This window comes from Theropithecus gelada, chromosome 10 (assembly GCF_003255815.1).
Source record: "Theropithecus gelada isolate Dixy chromosome 10, Tgel_1.0, whole genome shotgun sequence".
NCBI classification, from domain to species: Eukaryota; Metazoa; Chordata; class Mammalia; order Primates; family Cercopithecidae; genus Theropithecus; species Theropithecus gelada.
The window spans coordinates 91,077,843-91,103,673 of NC_037678.1; the positions used below are offsets into that span (position 1 = coordinate 91,077,843).

At 44.7% G+C, this 25,831-nt stretch overlaps 1 protein-coding gene across 1 annotated transcript in view; it reads left to right on the forward strand.

Moving 5' to 3' along the window:
* Nucleotides 1-25,831, forward strand: part of SLC24A3 (solute carrier family 24 member 3) — a 498,945-nt gene that overhangs the window by 441,728 nt on the left and 31,386 nt on the right. Inside the window, exons 8-12 of the mRNA XM_025400528.1 lie at nt 659-684; nt 8,552-8,605; nt 14,815-14,948; nt 17,168-17,328; nt 18,105-18,366. Of these exons, the coding sequence (XP_025256313.1) occupies nt 659-684; nt 8,552-8,605; nt 14,815-14,948; nt 17,168-17,328; nt 18,105-18,366 (637 nt within the window). The remainder of the gene's footprint in view (nt 1-658; nt 685-8,551; nt 8,606-14,814; nt 14,949-17,167; nt 17,329-18,104; nt 18,367-25,831) is intronic.

The following is a 25,831-nucleotide window of genomic DNA, read 5'->3' on the forward strand; positions in this document are numbered from 1 at the left end:
CAGACCATGCCCAGGGCTTGGGCAGCCGACAGTGTCCAACTGGGATTTGCAAACACCATTTGTTGTGATTGCACTTATTTTTCAGGGTGATGGCAAGGGGTGTTGAGCCCCTACTTCTGGTTGTGATGTGAAGTTTCCTTTGAAAATAAATTATTTTATGGAAACCAAAAAAAATCTATTAAAAGAAAAAATGGAGCCCATAGAAGTCCAAGCACTTGCATAAAAACTGAAGATGCACAGACATGCAGAAATCTTACAGAGACTAATGCTTGGAAGTACCTGCTGAGCTCCTACATCCCCTTGCAGATCTAAGATTCTACAATGAGCCTTGCTTTACAAAGCAGGTTAGTCACACTTGCCTGTCACTCTGATGTTGTACAGAAATTGCAGGAAGAAGGGAATTACCTGAGGCTGCTCCTTTCCACACATGCCCACCCTGATCTGCGAACACCTCCTTCCACTAACACTGGCCAAAGGCAAAACCAGTACAGAGGGGAGTTTACTCACAGGGACTCCAGGTCTCAGGACAACCCAGTCCTGATTATACCATGCCAGGAACAAGGTGGACACTGTGTGCAGCCTTAAAGAGTATGGTGGGTGTGTGTGTGTGTGTGTGTGTGTGTGTGTCTAATCTTCTATTCTTTTTATTTTTTCACAGTTCATTTATGATGAAAAAGTTTCCTGGTAAGTACCTCTTTTTCCCCCTTCTCATTTCCGAATGTTGTGTTGTAGAGCCAAATATATTGAAGACCAGAGTTAGGATTCAAGAAAGAAAGAGAAATGTCATGACAGCTTATAATGAGGAGAATTTCCTGGGAACCCTCTGCACACCCCAGGAGAGAAATTAAATTCATTTTCACAGAGTAAAGACCTTTTCTCTTGGGCTAGAGTGACGGGGTTCCATTTGAGATCCTAATATCTAAATGTCTTTATCATCCTATGTCTGGACATCATGGCTTAGCTGTGTCTTTCTACAGTCAGCCATGTGCTAAGGCAGAGTGAAGATCTGACTGATCTTTTGACCGGGTGCAGTGGCTCATGCCCCTAATCCCAGCAGTTTGAGAGGCCCAGGCGGCTGGATCATGAGGTCAGGAGATCGAGATCATCCTGGCTAACACGGTGAAACCAAAAATACAAAAAATCAGCCAGATGCGCTGGCGGGTGCCTGTAGCCCCAGCTACTCAAGAGGGTGAGGCAGGAGAATGGCCTGAACCTGGGAGGCGGAGCTTGCAGTGAGCCGAGATCATGCCACTGCACTCCAGCCTGGGCGACAGAGCGAGACTCCATCTAAAAAAAAAAAAGAAAGAAAGGAAGAAAAGAAAGGCCCGGCGCAGTGGCTCACACCTGTAATCCCAGCACTTTGGGAGGCCGAGGCAGGTGGATCACGAGGTCAGGAGATGGAGACCTTCCTGGCTTACACGGCGAAACCCTATCTCTACTAAAAATACAAGAAAAATTAGCCGGGCGTAGTCGCAGGCGCCTGTGGTCCCAGCTACTCCAGAGGCTGAGGCAGGAGAATGGCGTGAACCGGGGAGGTGGAGCTTGCAGTGAGCCGAGATCGCACCACTGCACTCCAGCCTGGGCAATAGAGTGAGACTCCGTCTCCAAAAAAAAAAAAAAAAAAAGATTTGACTGATCTTTTAAAATTGTGTCCAAACCAAGCTCCCATGTTTATTTTAAGAATTAGGACCCAGGCACTTCAGTGACCATTAACCCATTAAAGTTCCTCCTGACTTTCAAAAGATCTTAGAGCTCTGAAAATTGGTATTGTTGGGGATTTTTTATTTTGATAGACAGAAACTGTTGCCCAAATTAAATATATGGGAAGACATTTTCATTTGGGCCAACTGTTCAAATCCTCGTTTTTGAGATGGGTTCTGAGCAAGTTGAACATGTTTGAAATGGAAATGGAAGTTGAGTGTATTGTGCATTTTCGTTGCGTATTTTCTAATATTTGATCTACAGAGGTAAGCAATGTGAAATAACATCTTAGGAATACGCGTAGGTAGAAAATTTCCCTATTACTGAAAGCTAGGAATGAGCCAGAAAAAGTAGAGTCCACCAGGCTTCACTTTCCGCAAAATGACTGCTAACTCTTTTGTTGGAGTGGGCCTCTCTGTGTCTGAGGACGTCTCTGATTTTCAGGATTAGCGGGAGGTGGAGAACCCATCACATTGATGATACGTGTTACGTGCTACGTCAGGGTATTAAGATACTTTTGCTAACTCTCTCTCCTCTGTGCAAGAAGGAAGAGAAGGAGAGGCAGCTAGGAGAAAATAAGAAGGAGATCTTCTTTGAATGATCGTGATCAATAGGCTGAAAGGAGCACCCCAGATCAGAGAGCCTCCTTGTTATATCATCCTGGAGGTGGCTGCCAAATGCAATGTGGATATTTTTCCCCCATGTCCTTGGGGATAAAGCGCCGCACAAGAAAACTTCCAGAAGCCGATGGCATAGTTCGCACAACCACTGCTCCGCCTTAGCAAACAGTAGGTGCTTCAGCATTGCTCAGTGTTGCTAGTCTTTGCTAATGACACTCCCCAAAAGACAAACAAGTCGTGATCACAGCTGATCTCAGAAATGTGTGTGCTGCTGTTGTGCAGAAACGTGTTAGGAAAGGCTACCCAGGATGATTTGCTGTCAGCCTTGGAGGGAGCCGTGTTTTCTACTACCTCCGTGGCATTGCTGTATGAAAGCCATGGCAAGTGAAGAAAGCAGGCTTCGCCATCAGCCCATTTCACTCCGTATCCTCAAAACATCTCGGATAGTTCAGATGGTTTGGAGCAAGGAAAGGAGTGTCTATTTCATCTTCATTCCTAAGACTTTTCCAATGATGTTAGGTAACCCCATCCTAGGGTAGGTGCCCAAGCCTGCAGCAGAAGGGTCTAGATTCTGGAAGGCACAAGTCATCAGAGCCCTTGCCCTGAGCATCGAGGCTCCCTCGCATCCAGTTAGGAGTGAGAGGCTGGGAGGGCCATGGATACATGAGTTGCGAATCCCCAGGAGTGTCTTGATCTATCTGGGGGATGTTGGAATCATAAGTCATGCACAGTTGTGGATTCCAGGGAAGAACTGGCCTGGGAGGCCTTGGTGGCACCAGAGCTCCATTCTTCCCAAAGCGCTGGCCTGTCGTGTAACTTGTTATTACACACATGGTCTGATGAAGAGCATTTTGCACATGAGTGAGGCTGAGAAATTAAAGTCTGTGCCACTGGCCCTTATCTACCTTGGGACTCCCAGGGATTTCAACTTCTCATTTAGTGGATGAAAAATATATGGAAGTTTAAGAATTTTTTACTATTCACTTATTCTATCTTCTTACCAAGCCAATCATGACTATTCATTTTGCTGAAATGGTGCGTCTAGGTGCTGATTTCTCTCTTTAAAATCAGAGTCTTCGGTCTGTGCAATTAAAGCACAGTAACATTTTGAAAATACCTTTAAGAGAGAGTTCCATTCCTTGTTATAAAATATTCCAGCATGGCCTAGAGATTTCAAGGCAGGTAACCAGTTCAATCCCCAAAATCCTCAAAAGGAAACAAATTTTAATTGTGTTTATTTTGAAACTACAGTACTCTTTAGGAGGAATTGAGCTTTGTCAAATACAAATACACCAGGACAAAGGACCCCTGTCATACAGCTCATATTCTTTCACCATTCCTGAAGCAGCCTTCTGCAGGAAGTCACAGTCAGTCAAAAAATGGCAGTTGACAGTTAGTCAGGAATGATTTTAGTAGCAGGTACTAGAAGAACCAGCTACAGCGTATTGAAAACATAGTGGTGTGTTTTTCTTACATATCGGTGCCCCGGATATACGTGGTGCCGTGGCTCTGCATTTCCCCTGACCTTTGCTTAATGGTCCCAAGATGGTTGCTGCAGTCCCAGCCACCAAGTTCATCCTGAAGGCAGGAGGGAGGAAGAAGGGGGCACTGTTGTTATTTTTGGCACACTTCCACCTTGCATCTCTTTGGTCACTACAGGGTCTGCCTTGACCACTGAGCAGCCAGGGAGATTAGAATGACCACTTTAGACCAACCATGATTCATCCTCAGGGCCTAGGGGCAAGGCGCACCCTGTTTGAGATCAGAAGGGCTCCATATGCTGCCTCGACCTAGTGGTTGGGGTTCCCTTAGCAGGGAAGAGGCAGGGGAATAGTGGTGAGTACTTTTCGGTTAGGTGCCTATGCGCTAAAAGACATTGAAATAGGAAGCATCGGCCGGGCATGGTGGCTCAAGCCTGTAATCCCAGCTCTTTGGGAGGCTGAGGCAGGTGGATCACTTGAGGTTAGGAGTTTGCGACCAGTCTGGCCAATATGGTGAAAATCCGTCTCTACTAAAAATACAGAAATTAGGCAGGTGTGGTGATGCACGCCTGTAGTCCCAGCTGCTCTGGAGGCTGAGGCTGGGGAATAGCTTGAACCCTGGAGGCAGAGGTTGCTGTGAGCCAAGATTGTGCCACTGCACTCCAGCCTGGGCGATAGAGCGAGACTCGGTCTCAAAAAAAAAGAAAAAAAAAGTGTCAGAGGCCCAGCTATTAGGATGTACGCTCGACTCACAGAGCAAGGCCCATAATGTTGCTGGAAGGAATTTGGAATGTGCCTCCAGGGAGTCTGAAGACCCAACAAGAAAACTAAAGAATGCAGAGCGATGGTTTGGTTTCTTCTTTTGAGTCCAAAGCTGTGACTTTGGGAGAGAAAAGAGACCGTGGGATTGCAACCTGGAAACTCTTCCTGGTGGGGCTGGAGAACAGCTTTTGCTGTTCACGGCTGTGCTCAGGAAACCTGAGCAAATGGTGCACCCAGGTGAGGAGAGGAGCAGTCCTCACATCTGAGAAGGAACCGTCTTTGGTGAGAATCAGGGATCCGTTGAAAATGATTCAAAATGGAAGCTTGGGGAGGGAAGAAACAAACCTAGATCAGCCACAGAACAGGATCCTCAGAGGACAGCGGGTGAGGTGTGCTCAGGAGGAAAGGGGAGAAGGTGCACAGCATCCTAGGTGAAAGGGCGAGGAAAGCTGAGTGACTTCCAATGTCTGGATGCCTCCTAAGCACCTCCTCTACACCAGGGAAACATGTCATACAAAACCAGAGCTGGCCTGACCTGGAGCTCTCTCAGGCTGGAGGGATGCAGACCCTTGACATGTAACTATGGGGCCACATGGAGAGGCTCACCACACTGGGGAGGCGGGTGGGAGGAAGGGGTCCTGAAGAGCATTAGGCCAAGGCTTGATGATCCAAACTCAATCAGATCAAAAATGCACAAGGCACAGTAGGTGGGGCGCACAGAGGCCTCCTAGAGCCCACTGGGTTGACCGGGGAGAACGCCTGGTGAGTCCTGTGTCTGAACGCCAACAGAGCAAACTTGAAATGTCAACAAAAGCAAGGAATCTCATCCTACAGGCATCTCTGCAAAAAGGCCAAAGAGAACCTGTTTTGAATATTGCAACAGAAGGGCTTTTGATGAGTAAAAAATTGAAAAGATCTAAAAGAATTAGAAACAGCGTACATAGACCTGTTTAGAAAGTGCTGGACTTAATTCAATCTGACTACAATATTTCATTAAAGTTGATTCATTTTCTGGTGACTTCTCACTGAATCTATAAAAATGCATCTAAGCAATAACGTGACATCCCTTCAGATCCTGGGGGTCCGTCCCTTCCAAATGAATGGGCTGTGAATGAATCTTACTTTTCACCATGAAGTGTATGCTACGTGTACATTTGTTTCGACGAGATAAGAACCACGTTCAGGCCACTGGAGGCGTTTTGCAACTGAAAATTGATGTTTGGAGGGAGTGTCACCTGCACAGATGAGCTGAGGGTTGCTTTGTGCTGGGGAGAAGAGGCGAGTGGGCAAGACCTGAGGGTGTCTGCATGGGGAGAAATCAGCCGTCGGCATTTTAAATCTCTGGAAAATGACACACCAGATACCAGGGAAGGTGTCAGGTGTGAGGAGTGGTGTCAAGTGACTGCTAGAAACAGGTGTGTGTTACATAATAAATGAGTAATAAATGTATAAACAAGATAATCACAGACTGCTTAGAGGTTTAAAGAACATAAACAGGGTCATGTGAGAGAAAGTCGGGCAGGGGCAGGCAGGGAGGATTGCTTGGAGGAGGTGATATTTAAAAGCTGGTATCTGCAGGATAAAAGGGGCCAGCAAAGGAGTGAAGAGAAAGGCATTCCTGGTCCAAAGAACATTCAGGGCAAAGGCTCTGGGAGAGGGAAGGAGATGGCTGTGTGCAAATGAAAGGCCAGTGAGGTGGGGCACAGACAGGACACAGGACAACTTGGAAACACAAGAAAAGGCCAGGAATTGCAAAGTAAAAGGAAACTTTCATTTTTTTCTTAAGCGTTTTGAGAAGTAAGTAAAGATTTTAAGAAGTACAGTGACATGCTCCCATAGTATCAAGGAAACCAGTTCAGAGGTTGAAGTGAAAATGACCTAGGGAGGGCGCAGTAGAGAGGAAAGAATCGATGACTGATGAAATACTTGAGTCACAAAGTCTGATGAATATGGGAGTGAGGAAAAGGGAGTGTTCCTTATTGATTTCCAGATTCTGGGCTTGACTAGGCAGGGAGTGGTACAGTTGACTGAAATGACAAAGCCCAGGTTTTTTTTTTTTTTTAAGGAGGCTAGGAAGTAAGAATGAAGAATTCGTTCTGATAGACATTGAGACTTCCAGGTGCAGAGGCCCGATATATTAATCTGGGGCTGGAGAGACGTGTGGCATGGATGTGTAAATTGGGGGTCATTATCACGTATTTGGTGTTTATAGCAATCGGTCAGGATGAGGTCACCTAGGGAGAAAACATAGGCAATAAAGATGGCCCAATAATGAGAGGATGAACTGAAGGAGTGGAGGAGGCAAAGGAGGTGGAGAAGGAGAAGCTGGGGGCAAGAAGGAAGCCAGGGGTGTGGCCTCTCAGAAGTCAGAAGAGAGGGTTTTATGAAGTGGGGCAGACGATCTCCTTTCAGATGCTACCAAGAAATGGAACAGGATGACGGACAACCACTCACTCATTCTTGGATTGGTGTGGATGGAAATCACTGGTGCCCTTGACAGGCGATTCAAGAGATCAGTGGGTGTGGAAGTTAGGCTACAGAAATTTGCCAGCTGAATGAGAGGCACTGAAATGCAGTGTGCACAGCCCTTTAAGAAGTTTTGCCACGAAAGAAACTGAGAGATGTGGCGGAAATTGAAAGGGCTTGGATACCCTGATTTCCTCTCTCGATAGTGCATCCTGAGCACTTTCTAGAATAAATACATACATCTTTGCGTAATTTGTTTTGGAGGGGAGAAGGAAGAAAGGGTTTTACTCTGTTGCCCAGGCTGCGGTACAGTGGTGTGATCATAGCTCACTGCAGCCTTCATCTCCTGAGCTCAAGCAATCCTCCCGCCTCAGCCTCCCCAAGTAGCTGAGACTCCTGGGGCACACCACCACACCTGGCTAATTTTTTAATTATTTTTCTGGAGGCTGGATCTTGTTATGTTGCTCAGACTGTTCTGGAACTTGGGGACTTAAGTGATCCTTTCCCCTCGACCTCCCAAAGTGCTGGGATTACAGGAGCGGGTCACCGTGCCTAGGCTGCATAATCATTCTTAATGGATAGATGAACATACTTATCATTTATGTGCCCAGTGCCCCATTTTATAACCATCTGGCCTCTTTCCAGCTTTTCACTTTTTTATAAACACTGCTGCAAGAAAAACCCTTGTGTATGTATCCTTTTCACATTTGACCAAATATTTCTCAAGGATCAGCTTCTAGACATGGAATTTGAAAAGAGAAAAGGAAGGATGGATATAACCTGGAGTTTCCTCATCTGACCATTCTCCAGTAACCTACCGTTGAAGCCAAAATTACTCCCTCAATGAGCCGATTTAATCCTGTAGCTAAAGCGAAACTGGGAAAACAAGTTCCTGGTTTTTAGCTGTTAGCCACTAAGATAAAGAAAACAGAAGTATTCAGACTATTAGAAGCTCAAGGCGCATTCCAGTGGGTTTTTCTTTTCTTCCTTCCTGTGGAATGTCTTCCCACTTATTCCTTCTTACTCTTTGGCTGGTGCCTTCCCTGCCCAGGTTCCATCTGTCTGCCTGCCTGCCTCTCTCTCCCCTTCTACCCTTTTGGCGTGGCTCCTGTATACCCAACAATCCCTCAGGCAACCCTGTCAATTCCTCTAATTTTAGTTTCCCCTTGTAAATATATCTGAATAGTTTCAGTGAATGATTAAGCTGAGGCCAGATGTATACATATTGACCTATATTCAGCAACATGTATGAAAGGCTTGTTGCTTTCGAAGAGCTCTTTTAGGTGACAAATAACAGAGAGGAAGGGGCATTTTCCCTTTAGATGAGGAGAGAAGAGAAAGATGGTTGACAGCCTTATGCAGCATAGAGAATGTCTCTAGACCAGGAAGTATCCATCACTGGCGACGTCTGCCTTCTCCTTACTATCCTGGCCGTTTGCATCAAATGTGTCTTTAAAAAGGGGGCAGGTGAGTTTCACAGATGTCTATGACTGTCTTTAACTGTTCTTGGTTTACATGCAGGTGGGAGTCTTTAGTCCTTGTGCTGATGTATCTTATCTACATTGTCATCATGAAGTAAGTAAAATTCTTCATTTCTTTTCCAAAACTGTTTCTTGCATTCCACATTATGTGATGACATGGGAAGAGGGTTGGGGTGGGTATCTGACTGGTTTTTCAGTGTGTATCATCACAGTCACTTGGCTCCCTGCCAGACTGCTGTGAGTCACTGTAATTTTGATTAGTATCAATTGTAGTGACCCTTCCAGCCCATATACGATGATAAACTCAAAGCTTCAATGTTTCACTTGAGAACTCTCTAGAACCTCTAATCTCTCTTCAGGATCTGGCAGCCTAGCTCTGGAAGGTTTCTTCACTCTCTTTCTTAACACAAAGGAGATACAACTCAATACGTTACACTGCAATAGAGGGTGAGGGAAGATACAAGGTAGTCTACTGCCATTCTACTCAATATGGCGGCCAACGTGAGCCAGCCCTCCGGTGGTCTGTGTAGACCCAGTATCTAGGGCTTGCTTGTGGAAGGAATTCCTAGGGTAGGACCTTCATCAAACATATCCTGGCATGGAATTATCGTGAGGTAACTGATGAAGAGTTAGTTAAGAGACAACTGAAATCATGGATCAAATATCTGTGGACTTCCATTATTTGCGTGGTATTAGTCATCCACTGCTGCATAACAAACTATCCCGAAACTTAGTGGCTTAAAAGCACAAACATGTATTATCTCACACATTATCTGAGAGTTAGGAATCCGGGAGCAGCTTAACTGCAAGGTTCCAGCTCAGAGTCTCTCATGAGGTTGCAGGTAAGAAGTCAGCCAGAGTTGCCATCATGTACCGGACAGGTGTGGGAGGACCTGCCTTCAAGTGATGCTGGCTCTTGACTGGCAGGCTCAGTTTCTCACCACGTGGGCTCCTCCTTAGAGCTGCTTGAGTGGCTTCCTCCAGAGCAAGTGATTCAAGCAGAGAGCAAGAAGGGCCCTGCAACACCTTTTATAATATCCCAGAAGTCACATGCCATTACTTCTACCGTATTCTGTTTATTAGAAGCGAGTCGTTAAGTCCAGTCCACACTCAAGGGGCTGGCATCACCTAGTGAAGGGAAGAGTGTCAAAGAACTGTTGATATATTTTAAAACCACCATGTCATGTGTTCTTTTCCCTCCTGGAGTTGGGGTAGCTTATTTATATCAAGAATTTGCCAGGCGTGGTGGCTCATGCCTGTAATCTCAGCACTTTGGGAGGCCAAGATGAGCAGATCACTTGAAATCAGGAGTTCGTGACCAACCTGGCCAACATGGTGAAATCCCGTCTCTACTAAAAACACAAAAATTAGCCAGGTGTGGTGGTGCGTGCCTATAATCCCAGCTACTTGGGAGGAGGCAGGAGAATCTCTGGAACCCGGGAGGCGAGGTTGCAGTGAGCTGAGATCACGCCACCACGCCAGCCTGGGTGACAGAGTGAGACTCCATCTCATTGGAAAAAAAAAAAAATTATATGGCCAATGTTTCCCATGCTCTAAGTTGTAAGCACCATGTAAGCATCATGGTTGTGAGCCTGCTGGTTCATCTTTTTGCCAGGCACCACTGGGATGAGGAGGTTATAAATAATGCAGAGATGTTCTATGCTACAGCTGCCCACTCCTGTGGGAGCAGCTTCTTTTCCTCTAAATTAGCCCATGTTTCCCCAGCATATGTAGCTGTAGGAGTGACTGCCTTTTCTAGGGGCAAGAAAGTAGAAATCCATCAACAATGGCCAGTTTGGACATATCAGGTAGCAGTCTGGAACTGACACGTTAAGGTTTCTTATTGTTGAGGCCTGACAAAAGTTAATTCTGGTGACCAGTGACTGAGACGCTTGTTGAGAGAAATCAACGTGGACATTGGCAAATATCACAGGAGCAAGCACATCTGGAGCTTAGTGGAGAAGGGCATTCCTAGAGTAGGACCTTACTCATACATATCCTGGTACCATAAGGTAACTAATGAAGAAACCAGAAGTCACACACCGTGAAGTCACATACCGACAGATGAGCTCTCATGAAACCCAGAGTTGACCCAAAGCCTTTCCAAAGTTTCCAGCCCCCAAAGGAAAGGCCTTTAAAGATCAGAGCACCCATCTTATGCCTCTTTGCCTCAAACAGCAAAGCTATATAGCGAATCAGTGCCAAGTGGGGAAGCCTCAAACTGCTGTCTGTGTGTGTACTCACACATCTTCCTTTGTTGTTTTCTAGTGCATTGTTTCGATTTTTTAACATTTTGAGGGTCTGATTGAGCTCCCAAAAGTGGATTAGTTGATTATTCTGGAAGAATCGCCGTACAGTGTCTGCTCTATGCCCAACATTAATCTTGGGTCTTGAATCTTAATTTTCAAGAAAGTACGTTTCAAAATGAATTCACTAGGGGCTTCACAGAGTTACGTATTCTTCAAAAACAGATGTGACCAGAGGGAAGGAGAGTTGAGGAATTTTGCTGTCATGCATCCTATGGCCCCTGCTCCCCTTTCTAAGCCACCTTGAAGCCCATGAGTTGCTGTCAAAACACGTGGACAGTAAGATAGAACAGCGAACACATCCTCTCCTCTTCCCCAAACCATACCAAATGTGGAAGCTAATGAGGTGTGTTTCTGCTGATGCCTCACTTTTACCAACATTCCAGCTGTTCAAACCAGCAGGATACAAACAAAACCGGGAATGGAAGCTACTGTGCTCATGAAATTTTCTGCATAAATTCTGGTCCTAAGTTCTAAATTGAAATCTCTGCTCTTTAGCCATCCCCCTCTGCAATCAGAGGCTTTAATCATTGGGTTTTATCAAATCTGATTTATAAAATTGCATGCTTCACAATAAAATAGCTTCAGGGTGCAAGCACAAAATTTAAAACATTCAATTAAAAATATAAAACAGCAACAGTAGTTAAAAAAAAAAAAACACCAGCATATATTAAAATCGTCAGCAGCGTCCTAGGTGGAGAGTTTTTAAAGGACTTTAAACATTCTATCTGAAGGTCAGAAAGCAATTTCAGATTGTCCAGGTTGGTAGAAACCTTCAGGGAGCATGAAGCATGCCTGGCCTTGGCAAGGATTGACTTCTGTACATCCCCGGTCGCTGCTCTGGGATTTGTTACCTAGATGGGTTATGTGTGCTGGTGGTTAAGAACCAGTGCCTCACATTTGGCCCTGACAGCGGAGCCCCCTGCCACTGACAGCCATGGGACCTCAGCCAAGTTATTCAGCCATCTTGAATCTCAGTTTCCTCTTCTGCAAAAAAAGATTAATAATAATTTCTACTGTTATTATATATATTCCATGAGAACGGAATGCGACAGCTTAGTTAAGCTGTCAAGCTAAGATAAGCTTAGTTTAACTCTGCATCCAGTTTCAAGAAAGCCCTCACTGTATAGTATTATTATCCTGTTCTCTAAACCCTGATAAATGTATAATACATGGGTTTGCTTTTGTACTTTAAAAGCAAAACCTAATCACTGGGCACTGTGGTGCATGCCTGTGATCCCAACTATTCAGGAAGCTAGAGTGAGAGGATTTCTCGAGGCCAGGGGTTTGAGACTAACCTCAGCAGCATAGCAAGACCCTGTTTCAAAAAAAAAAAAAAAAAGCAACCTTTATGCAAGTCAATATTTCTTTCAGGGAAATGGATTCTAAGTCAAGATGACAGAAACACCACCTCTTTCCCTGTCACCCTATGGGGCAAGGCATCCTTGTTGAGTCTATAAAGTGTGGAGGTCTTTTCACTAACAGGAATTTTGAATATCTACAAGAGTCAACAGAATAGTATAATGAAGCCCACGCACTCATCACCAGCCCCAGAAACCATCAACCCACAGTTGCCCCATCCACACTATATTCACTTCCCTTTTCTTCTGTAATTTGGAAGTCCCAGACATCATACTAGCTCATCCACAAAAATTCCAGTATACATCTGGACTTCTCTAGACATAGCTGGATACTCTTTTAGGATTCTAAAAGGACAATTGTCTTTAACATAACCACAACATTATCATCACACCTAAAATTAATACTAATTCCTTAATGTCATAAAATACCCAGCGTTCAAATTTTCAGTGGCCTAACAAATGTCTTTTTGATTGTTTTCTTTTAGTTTCTTGAATATCATAAATATTTTTAAAATGAGAATTCAAATAAATTCCACTCATTAGAATCGGTGGCCCTTGACTGAGTGCCGTGTCTGTGTGTGTGTGCATGTGTGTGTGTGCATATGTGTGTGTGTGCATTTTCCTTGCACTTTGTTCTTTAATGAAGTTTGGCTGTTTGCTCTGCAGAGTTGCCCACGGTTGGAAAGTGTTGATTACATCCCCTGATGTGGCACAGTCTGTTTCCTTGACCTCTGTGTCTGTGTATGTGTCTGTGTGTGTCTGTGTGTGCATGTCTGGGTGTCTATGTGTGTGTGTCTGTGTGTGTGTGCTGCATGTCTGTGTCTGTGTCTGCGTGTGTGTCTGTGTGTCTCTGTGTGTCTCTGTGTCTGTGTGTGTGTCTCTGTGTGTGTCTGTGTGTCTGTGTGTGTCTCTGTGTGAGTGTCTGTATATGCGTGTGTGTGTGTGTGCATTTTCCTTGCACTTTGTTCTTTGATGAAGTTTGGCTGTTTGCTCTGCAGAGTTGCCCACGGTTGAAAAGTGTTGATTATATCCCATGCTGTGGTGCAGTCTGTTCCCTTGGCCTCTGTGTTTCCTGCATGTCTGTAATTGATCTGATTCGGGCTAGACTATGTCCCAAGTGGTGGTGAGTTCCATCATCAGGAGGCACGCCGATGTCTGCCTTTCTCTCTCTGTAATGTTGGCAGCCATCAGTGCTCAGTATCTGGATCCATTATTTCATTTGGGTTGCAAAATAGTGCTGTTCTAATTCTATGCTTCGTGTCTTATGAACTACAAATGGCACCCGTCACTTTGACTAGTTTTCTGTTCTCTCTCATGCAATGTAGTAACTGCATGTTCCTAGAGTGTACAGGAAAGACCTCATGGACGAGATGGTCCAGCTACAGAGGAGCTCTTCATCTCTCTGAGGTCTTGTTGCCATAAGCCAGCCACCCTAGAGCTGCCCCCACTGAAGAATCAGGCGCAAGGGAGATAGCTGGGAGGGAATCCAGAGAGCTTCATGTCTGTAGCAGCAAAAGAGTTGAGGAGGGGAAGAGAAACATAGGTTGAGTGGCCTTCCAGCTGGCAACTTAGGGTCACCATGCCTAGCTGCCATTCCTATGGGAGGCTGGAGGTCAAACTGGAGGTCCCCAGTGAGCCATCCCATGGCCAGGTTGAGTGGCCTTCCAGCTGTCAACTTAGGGTCACCATGCCTAGCTGCCGTTCCTATGGGAGGCTGGAGGTTAAACTGGAGGTCCCCAGTGAGCTGCCCCATGGCCAGTAAATGATGAATGGGGAAAAACAGTAGCAGCCTTCTGTGACCTGGAAACTGTGCCTGGCTGTCTTTGCCCATGAGTTTTTATGAGTTTTCTAGAATCCCTCTGTGGGAATCTTCTCATACTAAAGCTAGGGAGACTGGAACATTTACTTGCAAAAAACCACCCTTGGAACTTGTACAAGCTTCTTCCCTTCCCACCTGAGCCTGCTGGGGCATGTAAGGAACACTGCACAATGTATTCACTTGATCATTCGGGAGGATCCTAGCCTAGAAGTTTTCATAAAGCCAAGGGCCCACTGGATCTGGAACTTAGGCACGATAGTCATAGAAATTTGCAGAATCCCAATCCGTGACCTCAGGAAACCAAAGACATAGAGACCTAGATGGCCAACTGACCTGTAGCACATAGACTGTGACACACAGCCACTGCTCTTGGGGAGTGGTGTGGATGAGGCAGCTTCCCCTTCTTCCAAAAAACTGGTCCCTGATTACAAAGGCCCTGGAGATGTGGCCCAGAGGAGGTAGACCTTGACCATCCCACTGAGTCTTAGCACAGTCCTTCCATATGCAGACTGAGAAGGGGAGCTCAATCCCAGAGAGGCCTCCACTGGCATGAAAGAGGTTGCAAAGTAAGCAGTGTGATCTGGTTTATTTCTATAATGGTGGTTTTCTTTTCACCTACCATTTGTTCATAAATTGGGAAATGGGACAGGTTGTATATTCTGAGGGGGAATGGGTTGAGAAAATTAGAACAGTAATAACTTGAGCTCTGGGGACTGTACATGCAGACTGGGAGAGCTCCCAGGAGCACTCGGTGGGAGCTGAGACATGGCAGAATGGCAAACACTGATGGACTCTGCCCACTTGTTACTTTGCTCAGATATAACGCTTGCATACATCAGTGCTTTGAGAGGAGGACAAAAGGTGCCGGGAACATGGTCAACGGATTGGCCAACAATGCTGAAATTGATGACAGCAGCAACTGCGACGCAACTGTGGTGCTACTTAAGAAAGGTAACCAAGGAGAGCACTGTGGGGGCCAAGGCAGCAGGATCACTTGAGGCCAGGAGTTCAAGATCAGCCTGGCCAACATGGCAAAACCCCATATTTACTAAAAATACAACAAAATTAACCGGGAATGGTGGCCCAAACCTGTAATCCAAGCTGCATGAGAGGCCAAGGCACGAGAATCACTTGAACTCAGGAAGCAGAGGTTGCAGAGAGCCAAGATTGCTCTACTGTAGTCTAGTCAGGACAACAGAGCCAGACCCTATCTCAAAAAAAAAAAAAAAAAAAAAGAAAAGAAAAGAAAGGTAACCAAGGGGATACTGTGTGCGAGAAGAAAGTGCTAGAATATGAGCCCATCTGCCCACTGTCATAGCCACACATGGGGTGTCCTAGCTGGCCTTGAGAAGACACTCCCTGCCCCAAGATAGAGCAGAAGTTTCCAGTCCTCCAACCCTCCCTTTCGCTACAATGTCATGGAGCCATCTCATACCTGGTAAGCCCGTTGGCGCTCAGAAAGCCCCCTGGAAATTTCCAGGCAACACATTTGCTGGGAGTGCTGCAGAGAACAGGATGGCAAAGGAAAGGAGACCCTAGGTTCTGAGATACCGGTTCTGTCCCATTTTGGCTGTGTGACTATGAAGCAGGTTATATAACCTCTTGAGCCTCAATTTTCTCTTCTGAAATATGAGAATCATTTTTGTAATAAGCAAAGCAGATAAATATGTATAAGAGTTTAGTGCGATGCTCTATAAACGACAGGTGTTATTAGTGTATTACTAGATCCAAATTCACTTTAAGGCTACACTAACTCAGTTTGCAAGCTGCAAATACAAATAGAAAAGTACCTTCCCCTTCAAAGTAATTCTTATATTCAATCGAGTCTTACAAAACAGCTGAGATACTAAGGGAAATAATATGGCGCTCTCAAACATATAATATTTTTTCTTAGAGGAACTCAGAAAATATCATTGAATTTTGCCTGGAATGTGTTTTTTTATTTAATTTTTTAAACTTTTCTCTTGAAATGTAAGAGTTTATTTTTTCTTGTTCCCATATGGTTGCTTTGCAGGAAGGAAAAAAAAAAGAAATTAGAAAGGTTATTTTCAAATACATCTATGGGTTATTTTCGAACATATCTCTGACATCACTGCATCATTATTAGATTTTCAAAATTAAATATTTGATATATTTTTGTGAATCATTATACATATGTTTAACAAATGACTTAAGTGATTTAGTACCATTTCACATGAGGATTTTATTGCGTTTATTCTCTTCTGGGTAGTTTATAACCATAAAAGGACTATGCCAAAGAGAGCTACCTAGGATTAGCCAGTGTTTCCAGAGATCCTTTCACGCTTTAGTGGCTTGGAAAACAGGAGCTAGTACTACAAGAGGCTGCAGCCAAGTACCCTTGAGCTGTGTGCATATACTGCTCATTCACAGAGAGGGAGCTGGACCCTTCGTGCCACATTTTTTTAGGCCTTCTGGTGAATTATCACACAGGATTTGTCCCAAGCACCCTTCTGACCTCGGTTCTCTGTAACATGAACAACTCACCCACCCCTTGTCAGCTCTGCTCATAGACTGCACTGAGGGAATGTGTACATTTCACCACCATGTCCCCCAGTGCAGAACTGCACTAACGTCAATCCAGTAGCATTTAACAGCTCAGGATGAATATTGCTGACATTTGAAGGGCATATAGGGTACAAAGTTCTTAGAGTCTTCTCTGTGCCCCAGATCTGAGTGGTGGGAAAAGAATCCTTTGAGGACAAGGAGGAATTCTCTTATGGTATCATTAATTCTTACCATGTCGATGAATGATGCTTAAATTGTTTCAAGTCCTTTCAAAAGATTTAACATTAACACCCATGGAAAGGAGATTTTGACTTGTTCAAAATTTGCTCACTGCAACCCTTCCTGGCTGGCTGGATGAATGGAAAGAAGGAAGGAAAGAAGGAATAAGGAAAGAAGAGTGGATGGATGGGTGGATAGGTGAGTTGGATGGATGGAAAGAAGAATGAATGGATTGGAAGAAGGAAGGAAGAAAGAAATAAGGAAAGAAGAGTGGATGAATGGATCGATGGATGGATGGATGGATGGGTGAATGGATGGGAGGAAAGAAGGGAGGAAGAGAAAGGAAGGGAAGGAAGAATAAATGAATGCCTCTTTCCTGTTCCTGGCCTCAATGTTATTTTACCTTATGTTTTCCATTTCCCTAGCAAATTTCCACCGCAAAGCATCAGTGATCATGGTGGACGAGCTGCTGTCGGCCTACCCACACCAGCTTTCCTTCTCTGAGGCTGGCCTTCGAATCATGATCACCAGCCACTTTCCCCCCAAGACCCGGCTCTCCATGGCCAGTCGCATGTTGATCAATGAGGTACCTTGGAAAGCACTGTCCACTGACACTGGACAGGGGTGGGAAACTCTGGGAAAGAGAGAACGTTTCTTGTTAGAAAGAAGAAGCACCTAACTCAAAGTCTAGCACCGCAGCATCCCTCAGCCATTTCCCAATCTTAGTTCCCTGGACCAGCTGTGTATCTGGCCCTTGCTATTCCCTCCACGTGTTGAGACATGGACTAATTCCCATTTATATAGAAAACTCCCCTGTTCCTTCTCCCTTTCACCCACATTTTTCTTCTATTGTTCCATTTGAATAAAGCTCCCTGACGTAAACTTGCACAGAAATTGTTGCTAACTAAGGGTTACCTTAGTTTAAAGTAATACAGAGTCCCTAACTTGAATTTTGCTGTGCATTCCTTTTCTGGAGTGTAGCCTTGTTGATACACTAGTCCAAACACAGTTGTTCAGCTTTCTCACATAGGGACCCAGGAACTCCTGCAGTCTGGGGAAGAAAGATGACACCACAGTACACAGAGTATCAAGGAACTGCACATTCCAGACACAAGAATTTTCCTCTAAAGGGATTTGCAAATTCTAATTTGCAAATTCAAATTTGCAAAAATTAATCTTTCCTCCCAGAAGGACGTTGTCTGGAGTTGGTTATCACATTGAGAGGCCCCTTAAAACTTGACTCCAGGGTCTTCTGGAAGCATCTCGTCAGCTGCCAGGAAAAAATCCCAACAGTTCGTGTTCTGAGTGTAAGGTATTTGCAATCCCGCGGACCGTGGTAAGAGTGCACCTTTCTCTTTCCAGAGACAAAGATTGATAAACAGCAGGGCTTATACCAACGGGGAATCCGAGGTGGCCATCAAAATCCCAATTAAGCACACTGTGGAGAATGGGACAGGGCCCAGCAGTGCCCCAGACAGGGGCGTGAATGGGACACGGAGGGACGATGTTGTGGCTGAGGCTGGCAACGAAACAGAGAATGAAAATGAGGACAATGAGAATGACGAGGAGGAAGAGGAGGACGACGATGATGATGAAGGACCATACACGCCATTCGACCCCCCCTGTAAGAGGTTCTATGTCTGGGCTGGGGTTGGGAGCTATTTTGAGACACTGAGTAGATGCCCCTGACTTGAATGATCTTTTTACCATTCAATTTTTTAAAATCTCTGTATGAACATGAGAATATGTATATCAAGTCTTCTTTGGGCAGGACTTTGTTGTAGAAATTCAAAGATGGCCAAGATGGGGGTCCATGATCATTGGTTGAAATGTGAGCTCTTTAATCAGCTGTGTTTTGTACAAGTGTTACTGAAATGCCAGGGATTTGGTCTAGGTCCTGCTCATCAGTGCACAGAAAGCCAGTCACTGAGACAACGAATATTGCCAGGGAAAAAGGCTTTAATCAGGTGCTGCAGCCGAGGATATAGGAGATCAGTCTCAAATCCATCTCACTGAGCAACTGCAATTGGGGATTTATATAGCAGGGAAGGAATGTAGCTACCTTCCGGCAAATAGGAATTAGGGAGAAGTAAGGAAGAGGAGTTGCTCCGCAGGAAGTAGGCAGTCCATCAGGCATCACGATGAAGGAGAGATCTGACTCCTCATTGTCCAGACACAACGATCTGGTGAGTTTCAGTTCCTTGATGCCATCTGGGAGGCCTAATGGTCCATTTCCTGAGAAAAGAGCTCAGAGAAGACAAATGAACATTTCTCAAGTTTTAAAGCTGAGAGTCAGTTTTTATATTAATTCAAAAGAAACTATAAACATCAGTTCTATGGGACAGTTGGGCTGGTTTCAGGGGATGGTCTTATCTTACTTAGCTGTTCTGCAGGAATTTTTGGTATGAAGGAGGAAATGCCCATGACCCTTGTGGGCAAGGCAGTTTGGTGCACAAAAGGAGAGGCACATCAGTCACCTCCACCCATCCCATTGTACCTCACCAGGAGAGCTGTCCTGCCAAGGTCAGCCCTGGTGGACGCCAAGCCCTGAAGAAGCTTTCAGGACCTCAGTCGCCAGGGCAGTGTCCTCCTCTCCCAACTGCTGCCTCCAACAAGGACTTGGTTGTTCCAGAAACTGTTTCACCCCACCCCACCCATTATCGGAGCAGTTGGACCAAGCCCAAAGAATTCTGCCTATTTGCTGGACCTTCCAGAAGCTTCTGGCTGTTTCAGGGAAGAGTACACTAGTCTGATTCACATTGACTGTCAAGTGTGTGAGGCTCAGTATACATGTGCAGCAACCTCTTTGGGATGTTTGAATGTGCAGGATTATCTGAGGAAACGTTTGATCCACTTCAAAGCCCATTTAGTGGTAGGACATGGTGCCGAGTGTCAGAGTCCAGTGTTAATTTCAGATACAGGGTCTTGCTGTGCTCCAGGGGAGCTCCTTTCTGTCCAGAGGACAGCAAGTAAAACTTCAATCAGAGCTGCCCTGTGCCCACTCAGGGCACCCAAGATGTCAACCTCATCAAGAACTTATCAAAACGAATCAGAAAATATTCATCCACATTCCTATAACCCCCCATTCCCTCACCTCCCACCCAAAGCTGAATCATGACTTGTTAGTACATTATCTTCATAGAAAAAATGTACACTTGTCCTTTATCCATTTTGCCACCATCGGATATATTTCTTGGCAACCTTTCCCATCAACCAAAACAGAAACATCTTAAGAATTAAATGACAAAAAACACTCCTTTCCTCCCTTTTAAACCCTTCCATTCATTTTCTGTTGCCGCCTAACAAAATACCACATATTTTGCAGCTCAAAACAAGACCCACTGATTACCTTACAGTTCTGTAGGTCAGAAGTCCAGCTGGATTCTTAGTCTCACAGGCCATAATGATGGTGTAGCCAGGGCTCCATTCCTTTGCAGAGGCCCTGGGAGAAATCATTACCAGGCACCAGTTCACTGTGGCTGTACAGCTCCTTGATGGCTGTCAGCTGGGGATGTCCCACTGTTCCTAAAAGCCATGGAGCCCCTCCACCTTCACCTGGATGTGTGGACCTCTTCCCACCATCATTCCTAATCTCTCTGGCTCCCCTTTTACTTTTGAGAACTCTTTGCAACTAGATCAGGTACCTGCACAATCTCTCTACCTAAAGGTCAACTGTGCCATACAGCACAGCAAAGTCACAAGGCTGATAGCTCATCCCACTCACAGACCCTGAGAATCTTAGGGACCCATGTCTAGAATTCCGCCTACTCAGCCCCTGCTTTCAGAGTCCACCATTGGCTGGCCATAACCAAGCTCCAGTAATGCTTATTTTGCTAAACTCTTTCACTAATTAAAGAAATAGTCGAGCCAGTGGAAGGTCTGTAAGTGGCCAAGTTCTATGTTAGCATCTTGGGAGCCCAGAATCCCCAAGTGCACCCCTCCAGGGGACAATGAAAGATGCGTGTGTGAGATGAGGCCAAGTCTGGCCCAGTGCCTGGGCCTCGTTACTGACTGGGACCCAGCGCCCCCTTCAGATCCTTGGTTCCATATTTCTCTTCTGGATGAGAGCTCACCGTGCGGTTTCAAGGTCTTTGAAACTCCTGCTCCCAACCCTCTGTCTCACTGTGATTAGGTTGCAGATGATGGAGGCCTCAGACCTTCCAGCCACACCTTCTGGGCTCCTGTGTATTAGGAGACATGGCTGCAGGCATCTCACCCCAACAAATGTTGCACCTGAGGCTCAGGAACCCCACATCCCCTCCCATGTCCTTCTTGAAGCACAGGCAAGAGAGAGGAGATGATATTCTGTGTGGTCATACCATCCCGTGGGGTCTCCATGTCATTCAAGGACCCCCAGCTGCCAAGATAGAAAGCAGAATTCCAAGTTCTTCTCTACCAGCCCTTCTCACCTGGGCTTCCTTAATGAAATGCACGTTCTGATTCAGGAGGTCTAGGGTGAGGCCCGAGTCTGCATTGCTAATCAAGAACCCCCCGCATCCTGCGACACTGGCGCTGCTGGTCTGTGTGCCACACTTGGAGCACCGAGGGGCTAGAGACCTAGAGGCACTCAGCGATCATCCCAGTTCTTCTAAGATGCACGAAAGCCTGATTCAGAGCCCGAGTCTGCCTTTGAAAAGAGTGAACTCCCCCAATTACAACTGTCTCTTCCCCTCTACCAGCTGCTAAGGAATCCCAGGCCCAGAATTAGGAACTCCATTTTAAGGCAAGGGGACTGAATGCCCAGCCAGGCCCCTTGCAGGGGCAGACAGGCCTCTGCTTACGGGTGAGAAGCCTGAGGGGTGCTTCTGGCCAGCAGAGGGCATCCAGAAGCCAGGGAGTCAGTTCTGGGAGCCCCAAGATGGGTTCCTATCAAGTCAAGTTCCTGTGGCCTGAAAAGGGTCCACCCACACGATGAGGACATGTTTCTCTCTCATAGTCATTCGTAGTCGTCCTGCAAGGCGTGAGTACCCTGTGTTTCCAGCACCCAGCCGCAGTGCTTTCTTCTCTCAGGACTTGACTAGAGTGGGTATGATGATTACCAAGAAAGTAATTATTTAGGAGTATGTGAATACTGTTTGTGAGTTCGTATATGTACATATATGTACAGTGTGCAATTCAAGATTGATATAACACATTAACATGCGCATGTATACTGTATACACTCAATATATTGTATACATGTATAATATATGCACAGATATTAACATATTTATGTTTATATATGTATATACTATATTATAGGTTATATGCACATAATATATATTATATACTCCTACACTTGGTATATGCACATACATGCATATAAACGTGCAGTTGTTGTTATCTTTTGGGTGAAGAAAGCCTTATGGTTGACAGACAGCAAAAGAAACCTTTTCTTGTGTATATAGGTAAACACATTTCCATGGGAAAGAAAAACTAGAAGGAAATACACCAAAATACAAGTAGGTTTTTCCAAAGCAAAATTATATTTTTCTATATTTTTTACCTTAAAACAGTGTGCATTTTTATTGCCTATATTATCGGAACAAATGCATATATTTAAGTCTAGGTCTAAAATACTGTGCAATAACTTTTTCTCTCTCTGATAGAATTCAGCTTTCTTAAAGCAGACTGAGGAACATAATTTAGAAACAAATCTTTTTGCTTGCTAAAGCCAAGTCCAACCCAAAGGGATACTATCATGCTTATGGGCCCGGCTCAGGCCCCTGGCTTCAGCTCTCAGTTGCTGGCTGACTTTTGTGAAATCAGGTAATCACCAGCACATCAGGTCCATGTGCAGGGAAGTTTTTTCCCTTAATTCATTGCTGTACCCCCAGCACCTGCAGCAGTCGGCCGGCACAAAATGCCACAGAGGGCATTCAACAAATATGTATTAAATGAATGAATGAAGAGTAAACCTATCCCCTTTGCTACTCTATTTTGACCCAATGGTAATAGAGCAGAAGATGGAAAAAATGTCCAGAAATGTTGTTGACTCAAAGAGGAAAGGAAACCTTTTTAACCCCTTTATTCAGAAATGGAAATTAAGGGCTGGGCGCAGTGGCTCACGCCTGTAATCCCAGAACTTTGGGAGGCAAAGGGAGGATGCGGATCACCTGAGTTCAGGAGTTCAAGACCAGCCTGGCCAACATGGCAAAACCCCGTCTCTACTAAAAATACTAAAATTAGCCGGGCATGGTGGCGCACGCCTGTAATCCCAGCTACTCGGGAGACTGAGGCAGGAGAATCACTTGAACCTGGGAGGCGAAGGTTGCAGTAAGCTGAGATCACACCACTGCACTCCAGCCTGGGCAAAAGAGTGAGACTCTGTCTCCAAAAAAAAAAAAAAAAAAAAAAAACAGAAGGAAAATTAAGACCAGCTAAAATGTGGGTAATCATTATTTGACTGTCTTTGCTCCTCAAAATCATTTTTAAAACACACCTTATATTTGTACCTTATATTTGTTATATTTGCTGTGTTACTTTTAAATATATGATTCAGATAATGCTCATTGAATTTCTAGTTTTAAGGTGGTTGTTGTTACAAAGGGGCAATAACTTAAAGCAAGCATATGTATCATTGAAAATGACATTTTCCAGATATAATGCCCTCCCAGTGTCCAGTCAGAAATTTTTAAAACAGTTGATAAGAACTCAACATTCACTGGCACTCACACTTCTTGCAACTTTGTCTAATCAATATCATTTTCCAAGCTCTTGCACTTGTAAGTTCTGACTTCATTTTTTCTTCCCTCTATTTATTTATTTTCTGAAAAATGTAAGAGTCAAGTTGGGATTATTTCTCCTCCTCTTCATGTGTTTCTTTGTCATCTTTGATTGGGTGTGCATTTTAAACTAAACTAAGTCTCCCTGTCCGTGTGAGGGCATCAGCCATATGGAAGGCCATTGAGGAGATTCTTGGAGTTCCACATGGGTAAATGCCTTATCAGCACATTGCAGGATTTAGGAATGTGCAGAATTCCAGGATGCATGTGGGATCCAAAGAGCTGCCCATATCCTGGATTCTGCAACATTTGGAAGCCCGTCTCCAAACAACTCTCAGCCAGGCTTCCTGGTTTACAAAGCAAGCACAGTCTCTCTGTTCTCATCATTCACTTGACCGTCTCCAAATCTTAAATCTAACAAGATTCATAGCGGCTAATAGGAAAATACTTCTCCTTTCTTAGTAATTTTTTGTTTGCTTGCTTTACTCTGTACTTGTATTTTGGATAGCCTTAGATTCTCAAAAACAAGTAATTTTCTTTGGTCTGTCTGATTAAATTGTTCATAATAACATTATTACTACAATTGTTATTGCTATTTACTGAAAATGTGATATAAGCTCAGGACTATTCCTGCCTTTCAAAATCAGGTGCTAAACAAGTGAGAAGACCCCTGTTCTCATGGACTTTATTCTAATTTGATGGAGACCGAAAATAAATTAAGAAACAAACAACCCTGATGGTTTAAGACAGGAAATATTTGGATGAAACAAATAAAAAGGAGTATAGAAAAGCAGGACTGAGATGATAAGGGTTATATTTAGATTTATCTGAGGGCCCGATGACATTTGAGCAGTGAAGTGGTCTGCGTGACAGGGCAGACTCTGCCATGAGAAGATCCAGGCAGAAGACCTGTGAGGGCAAAGGCCTTGAGGCAGGAAAAGGGTTGGAGTCTCTGAGGACAGAAAGCAAGCCAAGACCAGGGAGTATGTGAGCAGGGAGAGTGGCAGTTGGGGCAAAATCAGGCAGTGCCTTACAGACCATGGTGGGGAGACCTGGTTTTACTCTAAGGGCAGTGGAGACCAATGGAAGGTTCTAGAACAATTTGATTTTTGAGGCTCTTTCCTCTGGCTACTGGTAGCAAACAGATGGAGATAGGACAGGCATTGGAGCAGTAGTCCCCTTAGGAAGCCAGGTTGTCAGCCAGGCTTGGTGAACCTGGCCCCAGCGGAGGCTGTGGGAATAGTGAGATGGTGGGAATACCCTGTCAGGTTGCCAGGGTTGGCTGTGGGGGATACAAGAAAGGGAAGAATCAAGAATGACTCCCAGGATTTTGACTGGAACAACTTGCAAGCTCATGTTGTCCCAGCCGTCGTCCTAATATCATCTTATTTAATTCTCCAAGCAACTCTGTCAGCTCAGTGCTGCTGTATACACATTTTCATAGATGAAGGAACTGAGGTGTAGAGAATTTAAATAACGGAGTCATTCAGCTCATCAGCCACAGAGCAGGGACCAGAGCCCAGCACCATCTGATGAGAAACCCCTCTGCCTCCCATAGACACTGTGCCTCGGCCATTTAAGAGAGGCCAGAGGGTGCCCGAAATAATGTTAGATAATTGTTCTATCTATGCAGTTTTTAGAAACTATTGGGAGATTGGTAGGATATATGAAACAAATACTGGATACTGGTCTAAAATTTTAAAATACATTTTATTAAACATTTAATTACTGTTTAAATGTTATAAAAATTCCTCCTTAACTCTGATGGGAATATAAAATGGTTCAGTCATTTTGGAAAACTGGCAGTTTCTTATAAAGTTAAATAAATATCCACCCTATGACTCAGCAATTCTCCTGGGTCTTCATCCAAGAGAGATGAAACATGCCCACAAAAAGACTTGTACAACAGTGTTCACAGTCATCTGGCTTGTAATACCCTCACACTGGCAACAAACAAATGCTCACCCACCGCCATATGGATAACAAATCGTAGCACACTCATAGGATGGAATACTACACAGCAATTAAAAGGAATGGATCACGCAACATGAATGAATCTCAATCACATTAGGCTGAACAGAAGAAGGTAGGCACGAAAACATCCTATATGGTTTTATTTGAAGTTGGAAAACAGTTAAAACAGTATCTATGGTGGTAGAGGGTGAGGAGTTGACTAGAAAGAGGCACAGGAAACTTTCTGGAAGGTAGAGACACTGTGTATCTGGATTGCATTGAGGAGTACATGGAAATATGTATGCATATTTCTTTCTAGAGGTGAATTAGCAGTTAATTAGGACAGTAATACAAGTCTAGGCAGAGCCTTCAAATCCTCTTTGAAGATTCCGGCCCGCTGACAGACCATGCTGAGAAATTCCACCAGGTGGC